Source organism: Cuculus canorus, chromosome Z, assembly GCF_017976375.1.
Source record: "Cuculus canorus isolate bCucCan1 chromosome Z, bCucCan1.pri, whole genome shotgun sequence".
Lineage (NCBI taxonomy): Eukaryota > Metazoa > Chordata > Aves > Cuculiformes > Cuculidae > Cuculus > Cuculus canorus.
The window spans coordinates 46,154,540-46,176,705 of NC_071441.1; the positions used below are offsets into that span (position 1 = coordinate 46,154,540).

Consider the following 22,166-nt stretch of genomic DNA (forward strand, 5'->3'; position numbering starts at 1 on the left):
GTATGTGCGCACTGCTGCCATGCTAAGCAGCCATCCCTGTCTCTGTGAGGTGTGTGCGTACATTATCAGCAAGTTGAGAGGTGATGCTGAACCTCTTGGATGCGCCCTGCTGCGCAGTCTCTATTGCAATGGATTGCACCCTTGTGGAAGCAGTGAGCTGGGAGATCTCTCAGGAGCTGACTGGAAGGTTTCCACTTCGTACAGGTTTGAAGAGATCTGGTGTGCAGTGTGCTGGCTAATTAACTTTTATCTGGAATGTTTCAGTCACCTGAATCTGTAGGGCTGCAGGCAGCAGATGGGGAGGTGGAGAAGGGGGAGGAGAAAGAATGAACAAGAACACAGATGCCACTAAAGCACAGTAAATGGGGAAATTACTGTGATTGTTTGATCGTTATTATTATATAGGAGAAAATCAAATGTTAGAATTCAGAAGCAGGCACCATTTTTTCCTGTTCTTGCTACAGTGTTTTTATTACTTTTTCTTCACTAGCTTTCATCTGTGATGATAGTTTCCAAAGCCTGTTTTACACCGTGGAAAGTATTTGAAATGCATTATAAAAAATCTATGAATGTGCTGCATAAGCGTATTTTAAATTCTTAGTATTTCCCTGAAAGGCATGCTCTTCCACTTCCAGCTTTTTTAAGACTGTGAAGAAAATTATTGCCCATGCTGTTCATAAGACGTTTTACAAGGCTTTCTAACTTAAGACAAAGTTAAAAGACAAGAGGGATCTTCAAGCAGGAGCTGAGATTTTAAGAATGAAGTTTTGCATTTGTTGCAAGGAAAGAACTTTTAGACGTAGCAATTAATAGTCAGAAGGAGCAGCTGTATTATGCACCAGGCAGTCTTGATGTTGCTGATAAAGCAGTTACACTCATCTTAATAGTGTGGTCACTAAAACCAGCTTTTTTTGCATACCGGTTGAAAAGTCAGTGTTGTGAGTTCATAGTTAGATAATTTTCAGGTACTATTTTGGATGAAAGCATAATTATTTATCACTTTCTCCATGTGATGCTCACTCATATATATCAGTTAAACAGTTCTCCGTAGGAGTTGTTTTTAAGACTTTAGTGTATTCAGTATAAGCATCAAAATATGGGACAAGTAGATCTAACCTTTGCTTGGAGCTAATAGCTGCCCTTTTTTGAGAGTATACTGGACCTGTTTTAGCTTTGATTTATATTTTCTTAGTATGCTAATACCGTGGAGTTTATTTTACTCCTACATTGGAAGGGCAACGAGATGAAAGTTGTGCGCCTAGGTTTCCTCTGTTCAAATTGTGTGTAACAGGTGATAAACTACAGAGCTCCAAGGGGACAACTATATATCCAATGGCAGCCTTGAGGCAAATGTAGGTAAATAGTTTAAGCCAAAAGCATTGCTTATTTTTGGTTTAAGTTTTGAGACATGAAAGCTTCAGATCTGCAAGATCTCTTTAGAGCATGTAATCCTTTTAACAGCATTTATTTCCCATTCATTATACTGTATTTGTTTAAAGTTATCTCTCATTGTATAAATAGAAAATCCTTTGGTGCAGAATAGTTTTGGGAAAGGATTCCTTCACACTGAGAATTTCTTCCAAGAGAGAGAGATGGGTGATTTGGTCTGTTTTGAATATTGATGCCCAGAATCCCCAGGTACCCTGAAGTGTTTTTCTGCTACACCATTTTCTACCTAGTCTTCTATTTTCAGCACGGCATGCTTGTTTCACCCTTTCTTAATCCTGCCAATTGATCTTTGCTCTGAGTTCCTGTCTTCCTGCAGGATAATACCAGATCCTAAATTAACAGTCTTTACTCCAGAAAAAGATCTCAAGGCTCTATTGTGATACAAATGATCAGCAACATAAATTGCTCATCACTCACTGTTCATCACATTCTCTGAAGAGCACCAAAAATAAGACACTTGTTTATAAATAGCTCAGCCTGCTAGATTCCAGAGAAACTCAATTTCATATCTTCCCACCATTTTGACAGTGCATATAAATACGTAACATGTAGTTATGTGGAAGTTAGCTGTGCTGTTATGTCCTCCTTGGGTGTTCACAACCGTTATAGGTTTACAGCAAAAGAATAAATTACAAATTGAGACCTCCGGTGGGATACAGCATACCACACGATTAACATAAGAAAGACACTTTCCCTGACAGAGAATTGGAGCTTGTTGCCTAGATCCTACTGTTCTTGTATTCCTCCCTAGAAGGGTACTTTAAGAGGAAAACGAAGTGAGAATTCACAGTGAATAGTACATCTGATAATCACAGACTTTTTTTTGCCTGAAAACCACCTGAAATTTCTGGAACAAGCATGAACAATATATGCAATAGGAATGGCTGCATCCCAGAGCCATAGAAAAATGTATGAAAGTGTTTCCTTTTACTTCACTGGCTTTATAAAGACCAGTTTGAGATGTGGTTTTGGTTGTTTGGCTAAGCCGCAAGATTATTTTTTTTTCTCTTCCAACGTAATAAACACAGGAACTGGAGATACACAATTGGAAGCTGGAACTTGTAAATACAAGTTTTCAGTTTTGCTGTTCATTTCCTATGAGCATTTGTCCTAGCGTAATTTGATTACTGGAATGTTCATGAAAAGTAAATACTGAGGAGAACAAGAGCAGCTGAAGAGAATAATGTCATTCATGTGAATGTCTATGTGTTGTTTCTGATGCCATTGCTATCATTAAAAAAAACACAATATATTCAGACTTCCTGTTCATTTAAGTGTGATATAGCTTTGCTTAGGATGAGGAAGTAATTGAACAGGATCTGTGGGTCATTGTGGTATTAAAACTATATTCATAACTGAGCTTAACACTTGTGTCAGCGTCAGCCTTTAATTTTACCTGACCTTGCCTTGTTTTCACCAGAGTTCCCTTCACTTCAAAATCTATAAAAAAGCCATTCTGACTGACTAGATTAAGGATAATTCAGACAATTAATCTTTTTTGTGGATCCATATTATGCCAGTGCTATGAATGCAAATGCATTTCTTCCAAGAGTCGTACAGAATTATTACAATCTTTTTAGAGAATGTCAAGCAGCAAAATGGCTTATTCTCAGTAAGAGGGGAAGAAAGGAGTGTGCAGTCTGACCATTGAACAGGGGCTCAAATGGGAGACGCAGTCTTCTCCAACGCTGTTAAAAATGTATGGGAAAATACACTGGGCTGAGTACTGGGATCGGTACTGATGTACCCATCCTGGTATGGAGAAGTCCAGCTGAATTTCCTTGCTTTGTCTGAAGTTTCCTCTGGAAGGTTAAAAGTTGTCCAAGGGTATCAAAATCAGCAGCAACACATTGCCTGTCTGTTAGCAAACATTTGACTACTGCCCAATGTAATGACAATTGGAGCTGTAGTGTGGTGCTGCAGCATCCCTCCTTTTGAAGTGTTAACAGAGAGGTGAAAAAACAGTAAACCCCTGCTGTGCACTAAATCTTTATTTGACTTGACTGCTGCTGCGGGTTGCACAGCATGCCCAGGAGACTGACACTGCCCTCCTGGTGGGGTAATTCCCCTTGCCTTCGCTGTGAGATTGGAGCGTGGTGTTCCAGCATCCTTCACACCTCTTTGCCTGGTGTGTGTGTCCCAGTTTAGCAATCCGCATGTGTATCTGTCAATATGCTCAAGCCTGGATAAAAACTTCAGTCATTTTAAGAGGGTTTTCCAAATGTTGTTTACCTGTCCAAAAAAAAAACCCCGCACCTTCCATGGAAGATTCTGCTTTCTGTGAGTGTTTCTGCCTTTTGTTCTCACAGCTGGCTGGCTTTTTCATTCCAACTTATTAATAAAACATCCTGGTATTCCATGTTGTAGCTGGTAAAGGGTTTTAAGCAGAGAGTTTTATAGAACATTTCAGTTGCCTTGCTCAGATAGAGCAGTGCAGCATCCATGTGAATGCCAAATATCACAACAATATTACAACAAAATCCAGAGGTTATGTTTCACCTTTCCTCAGTTCTATTCCAGGTCACTGAAATGTGTAGAAGTATAATTAATCTTTTGGAAAACTGACCAAGAATTTAATTCATGCACCAGCATCATGTAAACGGAGAAAATATAAATGAGGAAAGAAAAGAAAAAATTCTTTTTTTTCAGGGAATATACCTTTTTTGTAATTTTTTTTAATTATAGATGGTCCCTCCCTGAAGCAGTACCATTTTCTACAGAGAGCGATAAGCAGCATTGTTCATACATCCATGCCAGACTCATAGGAGCAGTTCTGTCATCCCTTGTTTTCAGATTGTCCTGGGGAATTGAATCTTCCTCTGCAACACTTCCCCTTGTTCAGAGAGTTAAAAAGAATTGATTAAAAAGAAAGTAGTTGATGTGAATTGCTCATCCCCAGCCTTGGTTCATCTGATTTTTCAGAGTCGTTGCAGATTATTTGCATGGAGATGGATCGACGCAAACATCTTGCTGAGATTAGTGAGATGTGACGCTTGTGTATTTTATCACAAGTGTTTATCCATGTTAAACTCCCAGGGTGTGCTTCACTTTCGCTGGTTCTTACCCTCTCTTTTAGGAGGATACAATCACCCACTCAAGAAGCAGAAATAGTGCATGACTAACTATGTCATGGAACAAATGATTAACGCTAAGTAGTTTGTGCTAGCTGTTTGCAAACAATCCACGTGCTGCCAATTATGCTAAAGCAATTTTGTGAATACCTAACTCAAAGTAATTTGCATAACTCAAGACTGGCTCCTGAATCATTAAAATCTTAACTTCCGTCTAGTTTGTTAAATTCATAAATGTCATTAGTTCTTGTAGCCTGTTGAACTGGTAGTGCTAGATTCAACTGTGATGTTAGTCTACAACGCTGGACTGGGAAAGGCTATAGGAAGGATGGTGGCTTTGATGAAAAGGGTGCTTTTCAAAATAAGTTACTGCTACTGTACTCTAGGAGTTTAAAAGCCACAAAATGTAGAGGAGGGCAGTCATATGTAGGCAGATCCATTAATACATCTGATGCTTTTGGATTTGCAGCTATGCACATAAAGGTGTTCCTTGCCTCAGCTGCACTCAGTCCACCTGCAGAGGGCTTACTGCGTCAAAATGCACATAGAATTCATTGTCAGGAGCTGAAGGTCTCTTTGTCAGTTACAGCTGTCTGCTGATGTCAGGGTTAAAGACCTGACCTAGAGAAAGCATGGCATCCATCTGCTATATCATGATATGGGCCAGGGCAGGAAAACCTGAGCTGTGAGGAAGAAAATGTCTCATATGTCAGTAGGAAGCTCAAACACAGACAAAAGTTTATTGGTTGATTTGGTTTGGAGGATTTGAGAGCCTTTTTGACTCAGAACTGTGCAGACTTAACCAGATTCTAAAGCAGAAAGCTCTTATAAAATAAATTAAATGCCCAGCGTTCTTGGGTAATTGGGGCTTAGCAGTCAGTGTAGAGGTTTTCAGTTGTTACAGAGCTCTACAAACCCTACATAACTGTAGGAGGAGATATATTATTTTATAAGAGAGAGATACAGAGGCAGCAGAAATTTAATGGAATTGCAGCAAAGAAGATAGAGCCAGTATTGAAAACTAAATTTGTGATGGCCTTTCCCTCGTTTCCATGCTGCAAAGCATTCCTCCCATCAATAACATCCAGCCTGTTAAATTGTTGCTGTTACTTTCATTACCTTCTCATAAAGGAAGCCAACCTCTGTTAGGCTGCCACAAGTTTTTTCCCCTTCCCCCTTTAAGCAATGTAAAGTAACAGCACTAATAAGTTTTTGCATAAACAGGCAGGGTGAAGAACTTTATTTACAATGAAGCGACTTTGGTATTTAATTCCATCACAATTTCTCCAGCTACTTGTCACTAGCTTTTTTCTGCAGTGGTAAAAAGTATATTAAACTTCCCCACCACCGAAGGATTTGCTAGTAAGAACAGTATGCTGAATTATTTTTGTCCATAAGCTGTTGGGTTTCTCATTAACCCAGGGGTGATCTGGTATTTCTTTGATGCAGTATGGCTTTCCATATTTTTTTTAATGCTGCACAGTTTATTCAGCTTTCCAGCCTCACTAGCAGCTTGCAGTGCTTGCCTCTGCTGCTGAGCTTGCCCTCGGGCTGTACATTGAGCACCAGCAGCACAACAAAAACAGAGGGAAGGCTGTAAGGTAGAAAGCTGTCTTTTTATGGTAGAGCTGCTACACTCGTGGCGGTTGTCAGGGTCCATTGACACCTGTAGCGATTTGGCCATATGGTACATTTATGCAGTTGCAGCAGGAACTACATGGGAAGGCTGACGAGGGACTCTTGATGGCATGATACTGGGACTAACTACTTGCCACAAGCAGAGCCGAAGGGAAAGAAAATTACGTTACTTTGGCCACTGCCATTGCCTTGTGATTAGCGTTAGCTTCTGGTGAGTAATGGTGTCAGATGGCAGTGTGAATCCTCAGTACATCCAGATGGTCCCATCAAGCATGGCACACTGTTTTTCCAGCGTGCATGGTCACATACTTGCCTTCAGCTGTGTCTACTATCACATACCACATACATATGAATGTTAACATTGGTTAACTCTTACGAAGTATCAGTTGCTCTACTGAGACCAAACTCGTACAATGAAGGGATTAAGAAGTATTATCTACATTTCATAGTGATTTACAAGCTCTGTGAAATCACTTCATTGTTGGTCTAAATGTCAATGGTAGGTGCAGAGTAAAAAAAAGCCTGGTAGCAGTAATCTGTGCAAATACTTGTGCGTAGTATAGAAAGGTGATCATATTGTGTATTTTCTGTCAAGCATTTACATGAGAGAAGAAGACTGAGGCATAAGTAGCCTCTGTAAATGTTCACCTGATGATCTTGCACATTATAAATCTAAGGATGAAACAGACATGGGTGATGGTTTTTTGATACAATCTCCCAAGCCTCATGACAGTACTTGCTGTAAACCACTTTCTGCTCTGTGAAGTGCTTACTACAGTAAGGTCTCCTTTCATGACTCTGTACCCGGGACTCTTTCAGAATTCAATTAATAATTAATAGGTTGCTTATATTCTTAAAACTAATGAGGAAATCACAGCATCCAGATGCTTGCAGGCATGGAGTCCTAATGAAGCAGTTATCAGTGTGATGGATACCTTGAGTCTGGAAAGACAGACCAGTGCACTGAAAGTAGTGTAGTAGTATAAATGCCCTCATAATTTAACAATAACCCGCAAATAAATGGCGCTTTGTTACTTTTCACATTCTTATATCTATGGAGGCAGCTGTGCCTAGTGCGGGAAGGAACAGGAGATTTGCATCCTAGATTCTGCTTCTGACAAAATCTTGGTATATTCTTCAAGACGTGAAGTAACCTCTTTTTTGTTTGTTCGTTTGTTTTCACCTTTTTCCCGTCTGATCCCTCCCTGTGTAAAAGGGTGTGAAATATTTATCTAACTGTAAGCCTTACAATGGGCAGAGAACCATTTCACAAAGGGGTGAGAAGCTTAGCCCTGACTGCGGTGCGTTATCCCTTACTTAGCTGAGAAGGGTTTGCTTCCTAAGGGAGCAGGAGATTAGGCAGGAATTTCAAACCAGGTTGCTCCGTTTGAAACCTGGGTTTGAAACCCCTGCAGGGTTTGCCAGCCAGGGCCCTTTCCTCCTCCTCCTCTCCCTGTGTGCCTCAGTAATGGGCTCTGCGCAGTCACACACTTTTGTGGGTAGTTGCTGTATTTGAGAGTATTTGCTCTTAAAAGAGATGTTTGATTTTTTAAATTCTTTTTTCCCTTGCTCACTCCCTGCCCTGAGAGCCCGTTATAACTCTTCTTCCTAATTTACCATTTTCCTAATTAAATCCTGGGGTGTTCTATATGAAATGTCAAATGGAAATGTTTAGATTATGTTACTGATTTAAGCCAAGCTGGTATACACAAGAATTCACCTTAGAGCTGTGATTTAAATGTCTAGCCTCAGCAAGATGCACTACTAACTTAATCTACCCTGACCTCATTTAATAAAGTTAATAGATCAGTCTTAGCAAGCTTAATTCTCAGCTTTCCTTCATACAAAAAATCAATACAGAGCAAAATGCACCTGTAGGTAAAATTAATCCTGTGGAACATGCCCAGAGCAAGGCCCAGCAGAAAGGCATGCTATGATGAGCTTATGCTTCTTTCTGAGGAATGGAACATGGGTCAGAATTAATTTCTGCCGCTGCATTTTGCCACATGGAGCTATCATTTCATTCTTCAGGAATGACCATATGCAGCACAACCTAACATGCAGCATTTCCCCAACAGGCAAGGAAGATACAAAGAAGCTTACTGGTCACTGATCATTGTCCTTGAGCAGCACCCTGTGCCCTGCAAGAGGTTCAGGAGGTTCCACAGCAGCCCGGGTTTTCTCTGCCTGGAGATGTTGCCTGAAGCAGGACAGCCCTGCATGCCACATCCTGAATGTCATTTTATGGGACTAGTTGAGAATGGACGGGGAAGGTTTCTTTGTTGAATTGCCATCTCCTTCTCCATTTCTCTGCAAGATCAAATCATGTAGTTTCACTCTGCTGAGCCGCAAACACTAGACAGGGTTGTACAGGCTGTAGGTAGGCATATAATAATTTGTAAAAATAATGAGATGCAAGCGCACAATTACTGAGGGTATGGGGAATGCAAATGCTCAGGAAGAGCTGAAGACGCACTCAAGACCTGCTGGAATTGGACTGGTGAGTGAAAATGATGCTGTAGATTTTATTCCTTTCTGCAGATGTTAGTGATGAACAAATTTTAATGGGATTAAGTGCTGTGTGGGTCCACCAAGTGCTTGTCAGAAAGGACAGTAGTTCCCTTTGTAAAATGGGATCAAACGTCTTTTACCTACATTACATAGAATTGTAGAGTCATAAAATCACAGAATGGTTTGAGTTGGAAGAGACCTTAAAGATTTTCCAGTTTCAACTCCCCTGCCCTGGGCAGGGACACATCCCACTAGATCAGCCTGCACAAAGCCCCATCCAACCTGGCCTTGAAAACTTCCAGGGAGGGAGCATTCACAACTTTCCTTGGCAACCTGTGTGAGTGCCTCATCACCCTTGTCATGAAGAATGTCTTCCTGATGTCTAATCTGAATCTTTCCCCCTTCAATTTAAAGCCATTGCCCCTCATCCTATCACTGCATGCCCTTTTAAAATGTCCCTCAGCTTTCTTGTAGGCCTCCTTCAGGTACTGGAAGACCATTATAAGGTCTCCCTGGAGCCTTCTCCAGGCTAAGCAACCCGAACTTTCAGCCTGTCCTCATATGGGAAGTGTTCCAGCCCCCTGATCATCTTCATTGCCCTCTGGACCAGTTCACGCATTTCCATGTCCTTATATTGAGGATTCCAGAGCTGGACACAGTACTCCAGGTGGGGTCTCATGACAGTGGACTAGAGGGTGAGAGTCCCGTGCTTCTTTTGATGCAGTCCAGGATACAGTTGGCATTCTGGACTGCGAACGCACATTGCTGACTCATGTTGAGCTTTTCATCGACCAGCAACCCCAACCCCTTCTCTGCAGGGCTGCTTTTAATCCTGTCATCCCCCATTCAGTATTGAAACGTCAGATAGCCCAACCCAGGTGTAGGACCTTGCACTTGGCCTTATTGAACCTCATGGGGTTCAGGCAGGCCCATTTTTCCAGCAAGTCCAGGTACATCTGGATGACATCCAGTCCTTCTGGTGTGACAGTTGCACTACTCAGATTGGTGTCATCTGCAGACTTGTTGAGGGTGCACTCAATCTCGCTTCCTATATCATTGATGAATATATCAAACAGCACTGCTCCCACTATGGACCCCTGAGGGACACCACTTGTCACAGTTCTCCATCTGGACATAGAGCCGTTGACCACTACTCTCTGAATGCTGCCATCCAACCAGTTCCTTATCCTCCAAACAGTCCACCCATTAAATCTATATCTCTCCAATTTAGAGAGAAGGATGTTGTGGGGGACCGTGTCAAAGGCTTTACAGAAGTCCAGGTAGATCACATATGTTGCTTTTCCTGTGTCCACTGATGTGGTCATCTCATCATAGAAAGCCGCTAGTGTGTTCACGCAGGACTTGCCCTATGAACAGGAATTGGTCTTCTCCATACCCCTCTCCTTACATTCTACATTTTTTTTCTTTCCAAATTAATTTCTTTTTGTCTGGACAGAATTTTATTTATGCCTAAAAAAATAAGTAATACAAAAAACCTACTCATAGCCTGTTGTACATATGAAAAAGTAGGATTTTCTGGTGATGTACTGCGTGTCCCATCTTGCTGTTGGGAAGGTGGAAGCTGTTATAACAGGGCAAGGATGGGAATGCCCTTGCAGGAGCCATTTACGCTGAGGAGTCTGGCAGGTATGACATGCCAAGTAGCCCAGTGTGGAGCAAAAGTTGGCAATGTGCATTGCAATTACAGTCTTGTTTGCCAAATTCTCTTGTCAACTCTTGCACTATGTTAATGGCAGTCCTCAAGAGCAAAGTGTCACAGCAAAGATTCCATGCAATTAACATGGGCTTTAGAAACCCATTCCATATGCAAAGCCAACAATTTGTTGTTAGTCTAATTAAAGTCATAGAATCCTAATTAAGGTAGTATTGTTGATCCAGTGATGCTAACACTTACAGGCAAATTATCGAAGTACTACAGCTCATTCTGAAGAATGATACAGTTCTAATTGTCACACACACACTTTCTGTATGTCATTTCTCTGATGTTGATTTCACCCTTCCATATGCCTCTTGGTCCCAAGGTTGGCATCACAAATCCTGTTTAGAGATACAGAGCAAATGTGTGCGTGTTTTCATGGGGTAAGCATTGTTAATGGTGAGCGATCTGCGTCCCAAGATCTCTAAAGGGAGGAATATTATGTTGATGATGGAAGTTTCTTCCTCCTCTAGGGTTGCTTTTATCACTTCTACAAGTTTGTTAACACAGTTGGCATGTCTGCTGTATTTACCTTCCAATTTGTTTGCAGTACCACCATATATCCACATTTGTGGTATCTGGTGCTTATTATATATTGCGCAGTTGTTCTTTGCTGTGCCTAGCCCCAGTTTCACTCAGCTCCCAAGGTTGTAATCTTCTTGTGCCCATTAGCTGACTATGAGTGAGTTGTGGTTTTTAGCCCCTGTCCTGTGCTTGCAGTGTAAGGTTTCTGCTGTCATCTTGTCATAGCACTCGGGAGCATCCTTGATACAACCCCATTTGTTTTTTCAGCAGCCTTTAAACTGTGATTTCCTGATAACCCGAGTAACATTTTATTAGTGCAGCCTATTCACGCCTTGGTCTGGAGTTGTTAATAATCACTCTGAAAGACTAATTAGCTGACATGCACATAGAGCACTTTGGCAGTTACCATTTTAAAATGGCACCACTAACGTGTTATCAAAATTCTGTTAGAACAGCAGGGTCTTCCTGTGTGGCACCTCAGAGATTAGGAGTGCCGCCACCAAGGAGGCAGATCTCAGCAAGCCCAGAGAGCATGCACTGTCTGCTCCTGGGTGCTGCCACAGTTTTGGCTTTGCTGCAGTCAGAAGCTGAATTGCCACCTGCCATCCTGAACCAAAAACTGGGGGAAAAATGCCGTGCATTACCTGAATAACACCGGGGGAAACTCAGACTCCCTGCTTGGGAATTACTTGAAAATAGAGCCCTTCTGACGGATGGCCAGGATGTGAAAAGCACCAATGTTAGTGAGGTGCTTCTTAACAGAAAGCACAGAAAATACCCCTAGAGAGTGTGCTGAAGAGCACTGACTTAATTGAATGCCATGTCGCTTTAAGGAAAGAATTAAATTCTGCTAAGTGCTATTTTCAAAATTTTCAGGCTTGTAGAGGCATTCAGAGGAAACAAAATTATACACCTCTGTCAAACAGCCACTTACAAGTGCATCCTTTGCATTACAAGTTGTATTCTTTACAAGACCTGCAATGGAGTAGCTACAGCATGAATGCCAAATGAAAAATCCTGCTCGCAAACATGACAGTCTAGCTGAGGCCAGTCGTAAGCAAATGTGTTAGTGGGAAGTGATATTAGATAGAAGCCTGCAATGGAACAACTCAATATCTCCATGTTCTCGCTGGCAAGTGCTCGTTTTCTTGAGATAACCTAGTGCCGTGACACTGTTGAGCTTCTAGAAAATAATACCATGCAGTAACAAATTATCTGTTGTGGCTAATACTCACTCTCATTATCCTTTGGCATTACTTAACAAAACGTTTGCAAGGGCTTTGCAGACATTGATTGCAGCACTGGAGCAGTTGTGAACAAGAGTCACAGACATGGATCCAGCCACCTTTCTCCCATTTGAAGTGTGCCATGGGGCAGAGGTGGTTCTCTACAGTTTTGCATTGCCATTTTAATGATGGAGGAAAGCCTATCACGGAGAATTAATGCAGCTCCCCCTGATCTATTTGTACTAGCAATCATCTGTCTTTTTTTAACTATAATGACAGATTTTAGGGATGGAAAAATATTGGGTTTTGGCATCTGTATGAAATATTCTTTGTCAAACTTTAAATGTTGGATTTTTTTTCCCCTCCTGGAGCAAAGAACACCTTGAAGTTTCTAGAGTAATATTACTTATGATAATTTATAAGTGGCTATGAAGATAAATAATGGCTCTCCCTTTCCAAAAACAGCTGAAAGTTCATATTTTGTATTGCCTATTTGACCTTGTTGACAGCTGTATGAATTAAGATTAGTTTGGAATATTTGTATATAGACATTAGAGATGCTAACCAATCTCAAGTCATGACTGTCTGTTCTAATGAGAGAAATAATTTTCCAGACAAACTTAAGTCAAGACTTCAATTAATCTAACTCTTGTGGTTTTGTGGTTTTTAAAATCAACAGTAAGTGCATTTTTAGGATCTGCTTATAAGCGTTGCCTGGAGGGATGCCAGGCTTCTATTGCTGCAGAAATCGGAACAGCTCTGGCTATTCCAAGCAGGTTTTTCTCTCTCAGAAGATTTCAAACTGCCTGCAAAAAATTCACATTTAGCGTGGAGACCTACCCTTTTTCAAACTACAGCCTTGGTCAAATAGGTGTGTATGTGGAGACAGATGTGCAAGATAAGAAGAAGAATTTGCAAAGTTGTACTCTTTTTGGGCCAAAGTAGATCTGGGATTTTCTTCCCCAGAGAAAAAAAAAGGCAGGATTCTTCTCCTTTCTAAATAGCAGATGAAACTTATGACTGGTATTTTTAATGATATTGATGCTGTTCCTTAAACAGATGCTTACGTTTTGATGGATCAAGGCCTAGAAGCCAAATGTACTGATGTCCATGACAAGGTACTGGTAATTTAACTGGGACCAGGAGAGAGCTTAGGAGCAGCATAAACTGCCAGGCCCAGCTCCCACTTCACAAGGGAGAGGAGAGATGTGGGCCTGCCCTGTGCACCAGCTGTGTCACTGCAGAGGCTGCAGAATGGGTATGGAGATGAAAGCCTGGATGCCTCACTGTCTGCTGTGCAGCCTGAGGATGCATGGCCTCCTGGCCACTATCTCCTCTGTGAGCAGGGCAGGCTTTTCACTGCAGCCCGGAGGTGGATGTGCCAGAGCACACCTTCCCTCTGTTCCTGCCAGGTGGACCACACAGCGACTTGGATGTGGTGTGGTGGGCAGCTCAGGGGTGGTTGGGCAGGGTCTCCTCTCCGTCTGAAGTCCTTCCTGTAGTCTGTTAGATACCAACACAAAATCTTTTTTCATGGTAGGAAAGGAAAAAGCAATAGGAGTGCTGATAGCCTTTAACTGGGTTCTAAGCCTAAATTTTGTCATTTCAACAATGGAGGAAAGAGATTCCCAGTGTTTTAAGCTGCATCATCAGCTTGTTCGCAGCTGCCATTTAGCTCTGTTTGTAAAGCTGTGAGTCCTCACAGTTGCACTGTAAGCCAGAATGCTTTTTTTTTTTTCTTTCCATGGAGCTTTCTCTGATGATGGAATTCTACTGTAATTGTATATATGTTTTCTCTTTTGTGCTTCTTATCATAAATATGTATTTAATAAGCACTGCTTTTGCCCCCAAGAGTCACAGGGGAATAATGTTTTCTGTGTATTATTTACTTTTACACAGTTAGCAAAAGAATATTCACATACACGCTTTTAACTCTGCTATTTGAACTATCAAAATGTCAATTACAATATCACTATGACCATGCCTAATTAGCATTACGAATTAGGTTGAAGAGATAAATGACCAGATCCTTTAGGGTGTAAGTAAGTCCAGCTCCAGGCATTGGTCCTCACAAGATTTACAAGGGCTAAGGATGGGTCTACAGACTGCTGAAATGGAGGCTTAAAAAATACGGCATTAATGCAAATTGTGTTGCAGTTGTTAGAAGGACCTTCTCAGGTGTCTCAGGTAATGAAACTGTAAAACTGCTCTGTTTGGCATTCAGAAAGCAAGTAAGTAGTTACAGTCTCTGCTGATATGTGGGAGTGAAACACATCAGACCATGTAAAGCTTAATATTCCGTGAATGGCTTGGTCCAAAGTCCACTGAAAGTCAGTGGAAAATGGTTGATAACTGATCTGAAGGCAATTAGTCAGCAATTAAGCGTTCTAGGCTGTTTTTAACCCAGTAAAATCTGGAGTCAGTTGGTCATGGCTGGTTTATAAAACAACAACCAATGATGTGCAATAAAAAGTTAAGCCTCTGTGGACACAGAAGATGGTTTTTGCTAGTGACACTATACAAAAGCAAATACATTATTAAAAATATATCACAATTAACGTGGTTCAAATGATATTTAATTCTCTGTGTAATTTGAAGAAAACCTGGTGCAAGTCATATCACCGTTGATGACAGCTTAAAAATAAGTTTAAACAAAGCAATTGAATTTCCATATGCACTTTAACTGACAGTTAACTGAAATAGGCAAAATTTACTAATTTCCAAAGTGAGGTAATGAAGGAGTTTGCCTAAGAACTATAATAAGGATAAATAGGCACAGTTCAATACACCTCTACACTGATACTATCTCATAAATCTCTGTTCTGTGACAGGTACAAAGTTATATCAATCTAAACCATCATTTAAGTTGTCAAGAGCCTTTGCTATGAAATTATGCATTCTCAGTGACAGCTACTGAATGACTGAATAAACAGTTTTCAGAAGTTCCTCATTAAAAAGCAGTAATTGTTTATTTTTTAAAAAGACAAATCAATAAATATGTGTAAAAGCATAAAGAAGACTACAGTATCAAAGGATGATGTGATTTCTGTGTAATTTTTTTAGGGCTTTTATGTTCAACTGTGTCCTACAAATGACAAATAAACCTTTTAATATAAAATGAGGAAGGTATTAAATCCAAACATCTCCAAATGTTTCCACATCCTTTCATAAAAGGTCTTCTTTTCTGCAATTAAACTGGTGAAGACTACTACCCACTGACTAGATGAGGCCAGAGAGCATTCTTCTTGGTAGAGCTGTGAAACACGGTGGCCTATAAAGTCTTCCCTTTCTTGAGTCCCAGTACAAAGCACAGCATCACTAGCCTGTCAAGTGAGGTGATTGTCCTGCTCTACTCTGCACTGGTGCAGCCCCACTTTGAGTCCTTTCTGCAGTTTTGGGCATCGCAGTATAAAAAGGGCATCAGGCTACTGGAGAGTGTCCAGAGGAGGCCGCAAAGTTGCTGAAGGGTTTAGAGGGGAAGCTGTATGAGGAGCGGCTACAGTAACTTGGTCTCTTCAGCCTGGAGAAGAGGAGACTGAGGGGAGACCTCACTGCATTTTTCTGCTTCTTCACAAGAGGAAGAACAGGCAGTGACTGGACCTGAGTGAATGGCAGGAGGACATGCCAGAAGAGGTTGGATATTAGGAAAAGGAATTTCACCCAGAGGGTGGTGCAGCACTGGAGTGGTGTCCCCAGGGTAGCAATAATGGGTACCAAGCCTGACAATATTCAAGAAGTGTTAGGGCAATGCTCTCAGACACATGGTATGAGTGTTGGGATTGTCCTGTGCGGGGACAGAGGTTTGACTCAGTGATCCTTGTGGGTCCCTTCCAACTCGTGGCTTTCTATGACTCATGATTCTGTGAAATCAAACATTAATTGCTCTTCCTCCCCAACAAGTACAGGGTTGTTTGCATGGCCAGCTGAGAATTAGCTGAAAGTTGAGCATAAGACAAAACCACCTAGTGACTATATTTTATGTGTATTATTGTATCAGAAAAAGATCTGAAGACAATTTTTTAGTCCCAGTGCACTTCATAAAGAAAAGAAACTGTTTGCATCTTTTTCAGGGCTGAACATTTGCCTTTCAAGCACATTAACAGAGAATTTAGCAACTAATAAATCACAGTGGTGATAAATACTCACGTAAATGTACCTGTGGGTATTGCAGAGTGACAGATGAAGCACAGATGGTTTCACACCAAGAAGCACTTTTAAACACAGGCTCAATTGAAGCCAGATTATCCCAAGTCCATCTCCATCCAGTGAAAGAACAGCATCTCAGTACAAGAACAGTCTGTTGGGCCACATTGACTCATCCAAGCAGAGTCCAACCCTGCACCTGAGAATACAATGTCAAATGGAAATTGCCTTCACCTGCACTGCTAAGTAAAATTATGTCCAGTTTTCTGGCCCCAAGGCAGTTTCACTTTCTCTGGGCTGTGTGCTTGGTGCTATGTTAGCTCTGTGCTTAGTGTAATGCCCCGTGACCCAAAGGTATAGTTTTTACCTTTTGTGTGTCATTTATCAATTCAAAATGTTTTAGTACTGGAAGAACTGCTCTAAACAAGCAGAAGTAGACTTGCGTGGGTGAAACTGTGTGTATGCACTGGGTTCTGCATGAGGGCATAGATGTCTTCAAAGGTCTAAAGCTGCTGAGTGAGATAGAGAGACAATTCTCATGCAGTTCTTATTCCTACGGACAACTGGGAGTGATCCCCAAAATATGGGGTTGAACCCAGACTGCCAGTGCATGGTATGAGGAAGCTAATTGACAGGCACCAAAACCAGATCAGGGACAAACTAAGCAATACAAATGGTCAAGTTTGTTTCCTGGGGCTGTTTTGTTCAACAGTAAAGACACAGATATTATTGCTGACTTCTGTTGTTCATCAGGACATAGTTGTTTTTCTGCATCCAACAATTATTTTTTATACTTATGCCTACCCAATAACAGCTGTAGTACTATGCTTTGATGTTACTCTTCTGAATATACGGAAGATGTTTGCTCTTCCTCATGCAACTATGGTCAGGTTGTGTTCTCATTTACATATGCATATGTTCTGTGTATACTAAATGACTACTTTCTCTGAAATTAACTAAGCCAATAGGCTTGCAAACTTTTGCTGATTGGAAGCAGATCACCATGTAAAAAGTGTTCATGCTCTTACGTGATCTTGGATAGAGAAGACATAAGGAAAATCCTCCTCTGTTTGCAGAGTGACAAACTAGTGTTAATTTACCTGTTCATCTCATAACCTAAGAAAAATATTTGTTGTGATTCAGTTTACAGAGACTTAATTTATTCAAATTACCTTCCTAAGCCCAGATATTATGCACAATGTGGGTTTTTTTCCTGTACTAATCATGTATTTTAATTAGTAGGCAATGTTTTCCAGCATAGAACTCACAGATCCTGCACAGCTCCTTGTGTGTTCAATAACTTGTCCTTTACGAAGAGTCAATCCTCTTGTGTGGTACTGGCAGTACCCAATGTACATTGATCATGCACTATGATGTGTTTGATTAGCTTATTCACGTGTCTGCGTGAAAAAAGGCAGAAAAAAAACCAAAAAAAACAAACCCAAGAGATAACAGAAAGAGCCAAGAGCATCTTCATTTACAGTATTTTCTTTATCAAGCTCTGAATTTAAATTGTCTGTTTGGGAAAACATGGCGAGTTCAGGTAACTGCAAATTAACACAATGAAAGATTGCTGTTTATAAATGGTGCTTAGCTTTTCAGGTTTTCTTTTCTTGTTTCACCCCTTGCATCTGTGTTGGAGAGGGATGGGTTTTATTTTAGTTAAAACTGATGCAAAATTGAGCTATTATCATTTTATTCAAATTCAGAATGAAATATCTAAGATCCATACAAACTAGACCATATAATGAATAGTAAAATACCATTAAAATCAAAAATACGGCATTTTATACCAATTTTAAGCACAGTAAAGGTTTGATCCCTCTTATATGTAATACATGTTAACTACTAATAATATAAAAGAATGAAGAAAAGACCGTAGTAAATTAATTAATAGAAAGATAAAATTCAGGTACGCGTGTAGGATAAAATACAGTTTGTGGGGGCATGAATTCAAATAAATGTTGATGTAAAGTCACAACAAAGATCTCACAAGTCAAAAGATGCACTGAAGCTGGCATCATAATTCACCTTTTTTTTTAACAGTCTCATGATTGGAATCAAATGCTAGTGTAAAGTAAAAGAACTTTTTTAGCAAAGGTACACTGAAGACTGTCAAGTTCTCAGCTGAAATCAAAAGTTGGGACATTCTTTAGTATGCTGGCTGAAGGCCTGTTAGAAACATTTTGGTAGAGAACTATTTTGTAGCAAAACGGCAGACATTGGTTGGAATCTTTAATTTTTTTTTTCCTTACAAAATCTGTAGGTAAAATTTGACTTTATTTTTGCAACCAGGGAAGGAGAGGAGTAAGAGTAAGGGAAAAATATTTATGGATTAAATAATAAGAAAGGAAGAAGTATTTACCTTAAGAGAACAGATGAACTAGCCTCATATCACTCTTCCTTTTCTGGAAAAGATAAAGACAAGGATGTGGGAAGTGTAATGAGTTAAGTTCTGTTATGAATATGGAATGTTTATTTATAAAATATTTTTCAGCTCAGAAATCACAGTCTGCTTATGTTAACCTCTTGTACATTCAGTAACACTATCAAAGAATCAATATTCTCTTGTTTTATTGGCAGTACATGATGTGCATGGGTTGTAAACTGTGATCTCTTTAATTAGACTATTTGTGTCTGCGTAAGAAAAGGCTTAACTATTCCCCCTCCAAGAAAAACAGAGAGACAAAAAACAACTAAGGGCTCTTCTTTATTTTTCTTACTGTTCACCAAAGAACGTGTCAGCATCCAATTAATTTGAACATTAATCTCAGGACTGAACCTGAACAGTAAGGGCACACCTTCTCCTATCCTTGTTAGGAGAGCAGGGAAATCTTTGCTTGAGGATAGAAAGAAATTTGAAAGTACAAATGCGTTGAAAGGGATACAAGTTCTTGAAAACAGACTCATTAGTGATTACTGAGGTTGACTCAGACTGTGTCCAAGGAAGCCCATGAATCACAGACCATTTAAGCTGATTGTGTATAAGTTTCCCAGTTTCTCTTGGTTGACAGGTGATTACTTTGAATTAAATGAGTGAGTAAAAATCAGAGAATTCATTAATTAACTTTGGTTCCAGCATATTTCTGATCATCTGTCTTTCATATTTTTAACTACAGAATCCTCTTCACCTGCAGATGAGTTTAGAAAACTCACTGAGTTCTGATGCTGATGTCACTTTCTCAATACTTGCAATGAACAACTGGTATAATTTCAGCCTGATGCTATGCCAGGAGGAATGGAATATCACAGATTTTCTCTTCCTCACACAACAGAGCTCCAAATTCCACCTAGGATCCATTATAAATATAACAGCAAACCTCACTTCAGCCAGTGACCTTAAGAACTACTTACAGTTTTACCTGGAGGGTATCAAAGATACTACTTCTACCATGGTGATGTTTGGATGTGACATGGAAAAAACACAAACGATTTTTGAAATAACCACCCAGTTTGGTATGATGCCTCCAGAACTTCATTGGATTATTGGGGATTCACAGAACGTGGAAGAACTGAGGACAGAAGGTTTGCCGCTTGGTCTTATCGCTCATGGCAAGACAACACAGTCAGTCTTTGAGCATTACGTACAGGATGCAATGGAGCTGGTAGCAAGAGCTGTAGCAGCAGCCACTATGATTCAACCTGAACTCGCTCTTATTCCAAGTACGATGAATTGCATGGACACAGATGAAAGGAATATCACTTCAGGGCAGTATTTGTCAAAGTAAGTTTTTGCTTTTTTTCTTTTTTTTTTTGTATCTAATATTTGTGTTATACAAGAAGATTAATTTTCCTCACCCTCACCACCATTGTCAGTGGCCTAATGCTCCCTCATACACACATTTGTTTCAGTGTTGCCTTCTGCTTAATTACTTTTGGGCAAATAATGAAACAAACTTAGCCACAGAGTAAAGTTAAGCCTGTTGGGGGAAAAACACTGCTCCACAGAAGAGATCACATAGTAAACATAGGCTAGGTTACAGATTATGTAGTAGAAGTGTCTTATATTTGTGTTTATGGATGTAAGAGGGAAAAGCCAGGGCTAGTGTCAAATTCTCTCAGGTTTTGAGGTACCTGGGACAATACAGGACACAATAAGAATACTTATACTACTTGCCAAAGCAATCAGAGAGTGTAAAAGCAGATGTGTAGCCCTTGCTAATATGGTTCTGTGGAAAAGAAACAAAAAATATGCATGTTGACCATTACTGCTTATGAGAGCTCTCAAAACTACAAAGCGCTCTCTCTGTTGCCTGGTGCAGGAAGCTCCTCTTTCAGCTTCTGCTAAAACTAATCCTGTAGAGCACTGCCCATCACTATACTGAAGTCATTCCCAAACCCACTTGGGGATTCACATATAGAAATATTCAGGGTTTTAACATACGAGAGGAAAAATTATATGGTTCTCTTTGAAAACAAACAGAAAGGTCCTTGATAAATATGTGAATTCATCAGCTTGTTTATATCCAGTGACTGTTGCATGTTTCTCCTCCAGTTACATCTGATTATCAGCCTACAGATTTTGTTGAATGGAGTTAGGATAAAAGTTCTTTTTGTATATTTGTAATTTTTTTTGAAAAGATATCTGAGATGTGTCTTCACAATAATAAGGTAACAGCACTCTCAAAACTAAGATCCTAACAGTTCTTTAGTCAGCACTCATCCGTAACTTAGGAGCCAAAAAATTCTGTTTCCAAAGAGTGAAACAAGGCTTGGGAGTAAATACTGCACTGATTTGCAATATCCCCAGTGAATTCCTGGTATTAATTTTGTCTGATTATTCTGGATATTATAACTAGATCATACTAAAGTCCATGAAAAGTAAAATTCAGCAAGAGGCTTCTTAAAGTAGCAAGTATTTGAGGACAGGAGTTTTGCAGTCTTTTTGAGGGTTAAGGAAGGGACAAAGGAAAGTTGATTGGAAGCTCTTAAAGGTATTCCTGCAAAATATTTCTTCATTATTACTTTGTGCAGAAAACTACTAGCTGTCTTATGAACAGTGACTGCTGTTAACTTTTGTTCTGTATTGAGAGACAATATGCAATTTGATATCTATGAAATTTCTTGTTCCTTCATCTCGGTACAGATATTATGGAAAAGAGTATCATATGCTTAGCAATTGGTTTTTTCCCTAGGCATCTGCTTATGGAACCCTATTAAAGACAAAATAACAGGTTAGATAAAACCTTGTCCGGAATCACTGTAGCTATTTTTTCAGCATATAAGTGAGGCAGATACTTGATGGCCAGTACTAATGTATTTGAGTTAGCAGTGTAACTATTAACTCTGAGTAGTACCAATAATTTCTCAGGTGTGAAGCACCGACAACTGAATTAGCTGTGACCAACCTTCTCCATTGCATGAGTGCTTTTAGGCAAGTGGTACACTTCCAAAGAGAAAACTTTTTTTCTGATGCTTAATTGAGTGTTTACTAACGTGGAGGAAGTTTTTCTGTCTGAATGGACCCATCTGTCTTGATACGTGGCCTTGGAGCTGCAGTGGCTGAGGGTGGAGAAGGCACAGTGGTACAGACCTTCACCTGCTGTAACTGCAGCATGTAGTTAAACAGCAGCACCACAAGCTGGCACCTGAGCTTTCATTGCCCACACTGCACTCATACATTGGCTGTGCAAACACTAAAATGACACCCAAAAGCAGAATAATGATTGTGAACAAGGCCAAGATCTGGTCCATGGCAAAGCATGCTTTTATCTATGTAGATATCGATGTATAAAAGCCTGAAAATTGTACTGGTATAAGTCTCCATCCTTCATTCATTTTACAATGAGACCTATTCCCTGATCTGTTCTTGGCTGTTCATGAGGCCATCCTTGTTGATGGAACAAGGCATTAAAGTTTTAAAGCCTCATCGTCTTACAGATTTAA

General features: G+C 40.2%; 1 protein-coding gene across 1 annotated transcript in view; it reads left to right on the forward strand.

The window, feature by feature from the left end:
- GRIN3A (glutamate ionotropic receptor NMDA type subunit 3A) overlaps positions 1-22,166 on the forward strand; it is a 73,819-nt gene that overhangs the window by 10,423 nt on the left and 41,230 nt on the right. The window contains exon 3 of the mRNA XM_054054803.1: positions 19,400-20,004. Within this exon, the coding sequence (XP_053910778.1) occupies positions 19,400-20,004 (605 nt within the window). The remainder of the gene's footprint in view (positions 1-19,399; positions 20,005-22,166) is intronic.